This window comes from Protomyctophum bolini (assembly GCF_963924005.1).
Source record: "Protomyctophum bolini genome assembly, chromosome: 2".
Taxonomy (NCBI): Eukaryota; Metazoa; Chordata; class Actinopteri; order Myctophiformes; family Myctophidae; genus Protomyctophum; species Protomyctophum bolini.
Window position 1 is genome coordinate 39,439,469 of NC_137863.1, and position 10,750 is coordinate 39,450,218.

The 10,750-nt window shown below is 45.5% G+C and overlaps 1 protein-coding gene across 4 annotated transcripts in view; it reads right to left on the reverse strand.

The window, feature by feature from the left end:
• The window catches only part of igsf8 (immunoglobulin superfamily, member 8), a 154,347-nt gene extending 143,867 nt beyond the window's left edge, over positions 1-10,480 (reverse strand). For 2 of the 4 annotated variants that reach the window (XR_013965148.1, XM_080780078.1), the window contains exons 1-8: positions 10,342-10,474; positions 9,950-10,116; positions 6,723-7,103; positions 5,514-5,981; positions 3,314-3,351; positions 3,002-3,145; positions 1,751-2,003; positions 286-732 (exon numbers count right to left, since the gene is read on the reverse strand). Coding sequence is in view for 3 of the 4 variants with exons in the window: in XM_080780078.1 (XP_080636204.1) it covers positions 286-732; positions 1,751-2,003; positions 3,002-3,145; positions 3,314-3,351; positions 5,514-5,981; positions 6,723-7,103; positions 9,950-10,013 (1,795 nt within the window). In the remaining variant the exon portion in view is untranslated. Of the gene's footprint in view, positions 1-285; positions 733-1,750; positions 2,004-3,001; positions 3,184-3,313; positions 3,352-5,513; positions 5,982-6,722; positions 7,104-9,949; positions 10,117-10,341 lie in introns of all 4 variants that reach the window. The other 2 variants (XM_080780079.1, XM_080780080.1) reach the window with 2 other exon arrangements.
• Between the last annotated feature and the right edge of the window lie 270 nt (positions 10,481-10,750).

A 10,750-nucleotide genomic window follows, 5' to 3' on the forward strand; every position in this document is an offset into this window, starting at 1 on the left:
ATTGAAAAGATTGATTTACTAATTAAATTCTATCATCCATGACTTGATAACCACACGGCGATGTTGGCTCAATTACGGCTGTTTACTGAGGTGAATAAATGCCTGCATGGGTCTTGCCTGTATTTTTCTTTTTAAGTAAAACGGTAGATATCATAAAGCTAAAGTTAAAAAGGCATGTGCTGGGAAGGGACAAGAACGACCACCAAAGGTGATGTTTTCAAGACGAAGTTTCATGCCACTTCGGCTCAATTTTTACTTTGGCATGACAAACAGTAAGCGGCTTACCTCGGGCGTACAGGTACACCGTCACGTCAGACGACTCCGCCCTAGCCCCCGTGTTGTACCAGCTCCCATGGGGGTCCTGCCCCCACACCTGGGCCTGGCACACGTACAGACCCTGGTCCTCCGGGCTCGCAAAGTGGACCCTCAGTCTGTAGCTGTTGGCCGACAGCCGGTCGACGCTGACCTCGCTCCCGTTGGCGTAGATCTGAGCCACGCCCTCGTAGGTGAGAGAGGCCACCGGCCTGGGCGTGTCTTCCGCCGGGAGGTTCACCGGCGGCTGCGCGCCCTTGACGATGACAACCGGCTCGGGGATCGGCCGCCGTAGCCACTGGAGCTGCAGCTGGGCGGGGCCCGTGGTCGTCACGGTGACGTTGCAGATCAGGGCGATGGTGCTGCCTCTCTTCAGCAGCGGGCCTCGAGCAAGCTCCGCCACGGCACTGACCAGCACCTCTGTGGAGGGCAGAGGTCGGTGTGAAGTCAGTTATGGCACGGCACAACAAATGGACAGGCGCTATATTTTCACTGCATTCCAGTCGAGCATGAAAAACGGGGCCCCTTAAATGAATGCGAGCGTTTGTGCACACGCACGTCCATTCATAGACATTCATGGAAGCCTAATGGCAGGTGTCCTATCAACAATAAATGAAACGACTATCCTTGGGATTGTGGGTGGGGGGTGGGTGGGATAGGGGATTGAGTTAAAAAAGAATAATAAAAAAAATCATATTTTGATATGTCTGTTTAATACTTGCCCCTGGGTTTGTCACAAAAACAAAAGATTTTGAAAAGAAAGAAACAATAAATTAAAAATAAATACATTTTGGGTTGTTACTTGTCACCTCAGTTAACATTGAACACAACATTGTTGAGTTGGCAGCTGATTTAAGGTCGATGAAACCAAAATGTTGATGAAGTTTGTATGCCATAAATCAAAGAACCAAATGATGGCTTGGCTTTTTATGTCTCTCCCCTAAAGGCCAAGCCTTCATCCTTCATGTTGTCCTCTAAGATAATCAGCATCATAAATTAAAGCAAACAGAATGACTCACACCAATGGCACACCCAAGGTGAAAGCAATGCGTGTACACTTTATCTCAACAACTTCCGCAAGTCACACACACAGTTCTGTTTATTCATTGTCTCACTTATGCTTAGTCAGTGTTTGAGGAAGTCTAACCATCCATTTACATATGTGATTTAATCATCATATTTAAATTATAACTAGCTCATATGATAGCAACTAAAGGAAGCAAGTTGGCCTAGTGAGACTGAAACATTGAGGCGAGCCGTTTTTGTAAACACAAAAATTGATACTAGAACTGAGACTAAGACCGTCTGCAGCATTGAGCTAGGCTAAAAGGTGCTTCTTGTTTCTTCATCTATAAATCGGTTATTCATTCTAGATTATCGTTTTCGATAAACATTTCGGTGAATTACTAAACCCTACAACATAGTCACAGTCTCTTACCTTTGGTCTTGAGGTTGACAGTGACTCCCTCAGACCTCTGGGTGATGGTGGCGGGACTGTAGGGACTGGGGTTGCTCCTACCAGCGTACACACTCACTGCACAACGATACACCCCTGAGTCGGACGGGCGGGCGGAGAACAGCCTCAGGGAGTACCTGCCCTCCTCCACCTTCTCCATGGAGCCCCCACCTCCGCGGCTGAGGTCGTCTCCCCAGCTGACGACACCATCTGGGCTCATCCGCGCCACCTCCACCTTTTGGACACCATAGATTATTAGGCTGATGTTGCAGGATCAGACATTGACCTGATACTGCCTGCCTGAGGAAGGGTTCACACTTGAAATGCATTGCTACTAGTGCCTGCTTTATAACTGGTTGTGTACCAGAAATAGCTGACCTGCTGTTTTCCGCACACAGCTGTTCTTATTGTCTCTGTAAGCCTAAGTAAAATGTTGTAAAGAAGCTTATTTGATGCTATCAATAATTAAGCATTTGTTGCATTATACAAAGACTTTACTCACAGTATTTTTGGACCTACATGACTGGGAACTCACCATTTTTCTTTTCTTTTTAAGAATGTAACCTCAGTTATTTATTTAACGTTTTTGAAGAAGAACATGGTCACTCACGCATGCATATGACTATGAGTACACCCACCGCTACTTTGGTCTACCAGCTATGTTTTTGTGAGTGGGTGTTTAAAACATTTGAGTAGAAGACGAATATCCTCCGGGACAATACAAATTATTATTATCTAGTCAATGTAGTCATTATGCCACTTAATCCTCCCCAGAGTCCCCACACACGCCTGTGTTTTAGTCACTTTCTGTTGTACCCTACTGCCCATGCTGGGCAAGACCTATACGCTGTAGAGTGCATTGCTGGCATTTCTGCCTTAGGTTGTGACCAGGCTTTTCTGTTCGCAGACGAGTAAGGCTGGGACCGGGGATACCTACTGCCTCACCTACCAGTGAGGAGCCCCCACCGGGAGGGCGAAGTGCCTCGGTCCTACTGCCTCGGTCCTGTTCAACACCCCCGCGCTGACAGGCACCACCCGAGCTGTAGGAGTCGCTGGCACAGCGAACAAAGATTGTTCGCCTCACCCGGCTTCCCTACCCTGACCACCCTGGTCTATTATGTTAGTAGTGTGTAGACATTCATCCGATATACAGTACATTTCAATAAATAATTGCCCAGCCCTACTACTACCAGCTATTTATATACCAAACACAGACAGACCAAGCACGATTACCTCCACGCCTCCTCTGGAACCAACTCCGTCGGCGCTTACAGAACCCCTCTTCATCCACTGGACCAGCAGGCCAGAGCTTCCTCCGGAAGGCAGCCCTGACACCTCACAGGTCAACGTGAGCGGCGAGCCAGCCTGGAGGGTCACCTCCCCTCTGGGAGTGGAGCTCACGCTCAGGGTCTCCACTGGAAACATGAAGGCAGAAGGGGAGATGTTAGAGTACTAGAGCAAAGGTTACACACACACACACACACACACACACACACACACACACACACACACACACACACACACACACACACATTGGAGGGTCACCTCCCCTCTGGGAGTGGAGCTCACACTCAGGGTCTCCACTGGAAACTGTTGAAGGGGAGATGTTAGAATACTAGAGCAAAGGTCACACACACACACACACACACACACACACACACACACACACGGCGTAGCTGCTGAACGTGAAGACAATAAATGTCATTTAAAAATAACAATTCATAATAATTCAAAATTTCCATCTTTCAATCTATCACCGTATTGGATGTCAATATAATGATAACCAGATCACTGTCCATTACATGTCCATTACATGTCCATTACATCTCTACTGATAAGGTAAAAGGATCGTTTTACCGTAAACAAATTGAAAATGATACATGATTGTGTAGGATACACTCAGTACAAGTACGTAGAAGAAATGAACGTTGGAATTTCCACCAATTTATCATTGAGACACTCTCATTCAGACCGCATACAAAGCCAGACATTTGTTCGCTCGCCTGCAATCACTTGTAATTATACAGCAACAAGACAGCATTTAACTACACTAGCACTTATCTAAAATAAGGAACAGCTCAACAATGAATGAATTATTCATAAACAGCTGGAACAGTGCCAGGCCATAATAACACACAATAGGCAGTGCAGAGACAACTACTGCATAAAACCCTGACGCGTCTGCCTGAGAAGATAACAATGAAAGGCATTGAGGAAATGCAGTGCTAAAGCTGAAGTAGATGTGCCATGTTTACTTCCAGCTCAACTAGCCTACATCTTGTCGGGTTAATCTGACGCATACATAGTTGCTTGGGGAATCATCAGTATTCTGCAATAGGCTAGTGCCATGACAACAATTGTTAAGTGTGAAAGAGTGTTGGCAAAAAAAAAGGTAAGAGACCAAGGCACGTGGAAAGGTTGAAAAGTGTTTAAAACTCATTCCCTGCCAATGACAATCATTTTCAGGGTTTCAGTGGTTAATGTTGTCAGTGGCGTTCCAAGGTCAATCCTGCTGATGGAAGATTCTACTCAATCATAGAATCTTCTGGAGCAAAGAAAAGACCCTGCTCTTGTAAGTAACCCAAGGCTGAACCCCTGATGCAAACAAAAGGCTGAGTCAAACCTTAGCTAGGCACTGGGCAGTCAGCCAATGTGCTATAGCTACCCAGCTTAGGCCAGCTATACATTCAAGTATCAAAGTCACCGCTGGATATATTCCGCAAGGCAGTAAAGCTGGTCAGTCGGGCAGTCTTGAAGACCAAGTGTAAACCTTACAGTCATTTTTTTGTGCATCTGTTTATTCTCACACCACCAGCCAGATAAATTGGTTAAGCCAGCCATCCAGTCCTGTAACCAAAGTGCCTCACACAGCAATCCAGTCTGCCAACCATCCATCCAACCATCCAGTCGGTTAATCAGCCAGCAAACAAGGCCGGAAGCCTTGTTTGCCAGTCGATCACTTACCCAAGCGATAAACCGCCCATACCAGTCAGGGCTTGTCTAGATTTTGGAAAGAGAGCCAATGAACCCACAACTACAAGACCAAACCTATTGTTATCACTTCCTTGACAACCTAATAATCCAGTGCTATAAACTTGACAAGCAGAGAGCAAACCGCAGTCGCTTCTCAAGAAGACCCAAGCCTTTGGATCCTCAGCCTCCCCGTGTGTGTTCAGGGAGTCAGACAATTTCTGTTTATTGTAATTAAATGTTGTATATTAAGATCAGGGGTGTTTCTGCAACTTGAGCTAACGCAATTACGTAGCCTACATGCACAGAGATGCTAAATTAAGGACAGGTGGCTACAGTACAAACCATATACAGTATGGACACATTTGTGCATTTTCTGGTTAGTTACACTGACCTCAGTAGTCACTGGACGGATGTCGGTCAGGTTACCGTATTTCTTCTAAAAATATGATTATTTCAAACTTTTGCCTCGATTATGATCAATGAACTATTATTATTCCAGTGAGGAAAGTGACGTGTTGATAAGCTTGCAGATCCGCTATCTTCACAATTTTTTGTGCGTTATCTTTGTATGCCACCATTGCGCAACGGAGTATAATACAGGGCTTAAGTGGTTAATCACACTAATCGATTATTTGTTTAAAAGAAAAAGTTGATTAACTGATATATAATAAATAGAAGTCGTTTTTGGGTTCTAAATATCAGTATATATAATACACAGTATCTTTTCGGTTAATTGCCATGATATTGCCATATTAGTTACTGTTACACTGACCTAGTGGCTGAACAGTCAGGTTGCCAATGTCCAGCGTTCTTTGTGCAATCTTCTGCCACGTGCCGTCAGGGTCCAGAATCCACTGCGAGGCCTCACAGAAATACGCCCCAGAGTCCTGCGGTTCCACCGCCCGCATCCTCATCACGTACTGGTCCTGTCCGCGCACTCCCGCCCGTTTCTCCAGCGTGATCTCCCCTTCGTCGTAGCGTTTCTTGTAAGTCCCGCCGGGTCCGGGGGCGATCCCCAGCAGCCGGTCCACGCTGATGATCTCTCGGACCATGCTGACCTCTCCGCCCGCCCCGCCGCCGCCGGAACCTTCGACGCCGCGCCTCCCGAACGTGACCGACACGTGCGTGTGCTGCGCGGACTGGACGCTGGCCGAGCACTGCAGCGTCAGCCCCGCCCCCTCTGGCATGGGCTGGCCCGTCAGCGAACGGGTGTAGCTGATCTGAAGCGTGTCTGGGATCACTGCGGGAGAGCAGAAGGGAAGCAGACAGGCAAACAATGTTAGAGAGAGTAAGTACGTCTGCAGAAAGAGCCAGATGGACACAAAATATGGCAATTTGAAATTCTATTGCCAAACGGCGACACACTGTTCTTTCTATGTTTAGAACACCCGAGCGAATTATGAAACTGGGGCAGTTGAAAGTGAGCCCATCTAAAGGGATGCTTTAGCCACAAATGTTTGTGTGTGTGTGTGTGTGTGTGGGGGGGGATTAGTTGGCTATTGAAGAAGGAAAAATGGTCAACGTGAATAATTCAACATGATTGCTTTTTAAAAAGTGTTTGTGATGCAGAAGCGGGCATTCGAGGCAAAGCAGAACAGTTGTGCACATGAAGAGCATGTGAGAGCGAAACAGAAACTGGGATCGATAAGGACAGTCCAGGCGACGAGACGAGTGCCAGTATTTAATTGACATTCGCCAGCACATGAAGCTTCAAGAAACATGTCACGCATCTAGCTGACAGCAGTACCATGTTCAACAAAGTCATTGTTGGGGGATTGTTCGTTTTCTAATGTGTCTAATTTGTTCGACAAAGCATAAAATAGGGTTCATTAGACTAATTGATTTAGTTGATTAGAAAAACAATAGACTATTAGAATGATTTTGTGTCGATTCGTTGATAAAAACTATATATACATTTTAGGAAAACCAGGCATCTTGTAAACTACTAATTGATAAATTCGATAGTTGACGCCTCTCTCACCTTTGACAACAACCGAGGCGCTGTAGTTCCCCTGGTAGGTGCTGTCCGTGCTGGGGGTGTAGCACTCGTATTTTCCCTGGTCGTCAGGCCGCAGCCGCTGCACCACCAGCCTGGCCGTGTCCCCGGAGTCCCTCTCCACCCTCACCTCCCCCGACAGCACCCGCTGTTGGAACGGAGCGTAGGGAAAGCCCTGGTCCCTGGTGGACACCACTCCCATCTGCCTGCCTCCGGCATCGTCCCTGTACAGGAACCACTCAAAGTCCTGGGTACGCGAGCCTTGATACCCCGTCACTGCACATGGCAGAGAGAGAGGGAACCCTGCCACGCGGTACACGGGCCCAGTGGGAAGACTGACGTCGCGACACATGGCATACTGTAGCACTGTGGAGGGGGGAAACGAGAGAGTACAGTGAGATACAGTAGCATGATCTGCGTGTTCGTGCATGTGTGTAAGAGAGAGAGAGAGGACACCGACACACACACGCATAAATTGTGCGATAACGGAGTGAGGTACTATACCTGGATATGAGAGAGGGAGAGAAATATTGGGGGAAATGGACACAGAGATCGAAAGGACGGAAAAGGTGGTTAATAAATGGTCCAATTGAGTTGTGACTCTCAGTCTTCCATAAAAGGCGTTCGGACCAATCAATAATGTGGGCCGATGGCAGGGCATCCGGAAGTCAAGTCAATACATTATCACACCAGTTGTGGAAAGAAAAGTGGGACTAGGCCAGTTCTGGGTGACCCTGCACATGCACTCAAATTATGTTGAATGAGTAATAGGGAGAGTGCTTTCAGAGGAAAGCCTGATTCCAACATTTCCACAAAAGACTTATTTAGTTTAATAGGTTTACTGCATATAGTCAGTTATACAACCAGCGCCACTTATAGAAGAACACACTGACTCAACCCAGTATTCTAAATGGGGCCAAGTTTCAACCAGTGCCCCAGGGGTGAGTGTAGACAACTTCTAGGTTCAAATGTCTGAAACTGATGTTGATGTATTGTCTGAATGCATACTGTACCTACTACTTCCTCAAACCCTCAAATACTCTGTGATTTCTGCACAGAAACCACATTTTATTTATAGCCCCAGGAACTGAAACTTCTCATCGTATTCTAGTTCCGATTATAGAACATAGCCTGTACCTAGCGGAGCATAAAGGGGAATTGTGTCCTACGTGTCTATATACCTTTCTGTTTTGTACCGCCACAGAATGCATTCTTAATATGCTTAAGTAAACATATTAGGATCCTACTTTTTCAAAGGAAACTACATTTTCAAAAGACTGACATGTAGTATTGCTTGCAAGGAGATTCTTAAATGGTTCGATCCAGATATGGCAATAATGGTAAGATACTGTAGAAGAGAACCAAGTCTGATCTGTTAATTAGTTCAGCTCTGGTACACATGGTAATTGATAATATCACATGCACTGTAGTGTGCAGAATTCTTATTCACAGTGAATGGTGCAACTACAGGCTATACAGTAGGCCAGTCAGAAACCACCGCTCAGAATCTCCCAATCATTTATTTCTAACTTCTAAATTAACTTATAGTCAAATTCACACATTCTGACGTGTTGTCACTCTGAAAAATGCTTATTTTTATTCACTAATGCCAAATAAAAAGTTTAAAGGATAATGTACAGTATAAAATATGACTCTGTACCGAGAACAAATGTGGACACAAGTACTGATAAAGTAAACTTTTACAATTAATAACTTTTTGTATAGTTGTACATTTATATTGCAATAATAATGTGCTGTTTCCCTGGCACACCTGGACTTGTCTCAAGGCACACCGTTGATGATGCAGATGAGATCCTATGCAACAGCTGTACAATACGCCCACCCTAAAAGCAGGTTTCTGCATTTACTGCGTAGTGCGTACGCAACACAACTCTTAGGGCCCCCCCGAACCTTAAATGACGTCACATTGTAGGCTCTACAGCGCCGAACCGACTTTTATTCGGCTCTAAAATAGGAGTATGAATCTGCCCTTAATTCCCCTCAACATGTTTGCTACCTGAACAACTAGAAATACTAGACAGGTGTGTTTGACACTCCCTGGAAACGAAGTGGTGATACACAGACCAAGCTGTGGCATGATAGCAACACGCCCACAGATAATAACATGGCACACTTGTGGAAGTCTTAAGAGGATAAAGACCTTATTAACACTAGAGGGTTGGGGACTAAAAACGCAGTGATTCTCAAGCGTTTTAATTTCAAGGACCCCCAGTTAATGTGTACACTCAAAAGTTACAGACCCATAAATGGTCCATTCATTGGGAGTGCGACTCCTAGAGAGTGGTTCTCAAGCCTTTTAATTCCAATGACCCCCAGGCCAGTTTAATGATATGCATTTAGGCCACAGACGCCCAATTGACACAGAATCTATTCTGTGGGACCCTGATCTACACTATATTATACTAACTCTGAGAGCAAAAACAAATGGAAGCAAATCCATTTGGTATTTTGGTTCCATTTGTACATACCATTCATACACTGAGTTACAGACCCTCAAGAACCGCGCTGGGGGTCCCGGACCCCACTTTGAGAACCAGTGGCCTTGAGGTCCCCGGACCCAGTGTTGACATAATTATGGGACGATGTTCAGCTCTGTCTGGGATAGTGGGCCTATACAATGTTCTCTCTTAGCCCGGATTGTATTAGCATCATTGCAACCATTAACTAGAGTAAAAAAAAGTATTGTGTGGGTGCAGCCAGGGAGGGAGTCGCCTGTGCCATCAGTCACGTTGGCAGATGTAATGTGGGCAATGATCTCCAGAAGGGATGTGGGGAATATGGTCCAGTGGGCATCAGCATAATTATGTCAACCCAAGTCCTATTTACTTACAGACAAGAAGAGAAATAATGAGAATTGTATGCCTTGCTTGAAATATTATGTGCAACAAACAATCATGCAAAGGTATTGGTAGTGTTATGAGACAGATGTGGACATGGTTTACTGACTAGTGAGGAGACTGTATTAAATATCACTTGAACCCCAGCATCCATATTGGAAAACGCGAGCCAAAACAATAGCAGATATACAAGCTCACAGCGCATCGCAACACCATGCGTTGTGAGCTTGTATATCTGCTATTTCTGGCGAAGCGATTCGTCAACAGCACAGTACAGTACAGTCAGTTGCAACTCAGGTCCGTTTCACTGAAGAATAGATGGTTTAAGTGGTTAACAGGTATAGACTCACTCACCCCATGATTGTAGGAGAATAAATGAGGTCGTTCGAGACGAAGCCATCATCATCATCATCACCATCAGATGGATTATGTCCACTCAGATTTCTATCTCTGCTGGTGTATCGTCGTTCATCATAATTCCTCCCCCGGCGGTTGCATTCATTCAATAGGGCTGTTCTGTTCTGGGTGCAGCGCAGCCACACCACACATGATCAGGGAGGGAGAATATCAAGTACATTTCGCAAAAGCTTTTCCAATGATAATAACGTGACAATGTTTTTTGTATTAAGATTTGTGTCCTATAAATGGCGCGAGCTCTAGCGCCATAGGCTAACGTGAAATCATGTAGCGTATATTATTATTATTAAGAGCGCTAACTTACATATGTTACATGTTAGGATCCTTACCCTCGTCGTGCATCGCTGCGTCCGTGTCAAGTAGAATAATACATAATTTAATGAGGATCGTGCAAACTTAATGTCAGACTATATATCCACCTTAAAAGACATGCATGCTGTCTGTGTAGTGTGTATGTCCAGCATCACACACACAGAGGGGGTGGGGTGTGTGTGTGTGGGGGGTAACACAGGGAGGAGTCTGTATGTAAAACAGATACGTGAGAAAAGAAAACAAATGATAGCCATTGGTCAAGGAAACGTGGATGACATTTTGAACCAATAACAATGGGGTGCGATGAGAAAGGAGTTTTCCATCATCAAACCACGGAGCGGCGCCAGAATGTAGGCCATCATCTGTCTGCTCTGAAACAACATTAGTGCACTCACTGCCCTGTCTGTCCCACTCTGGATTTACATA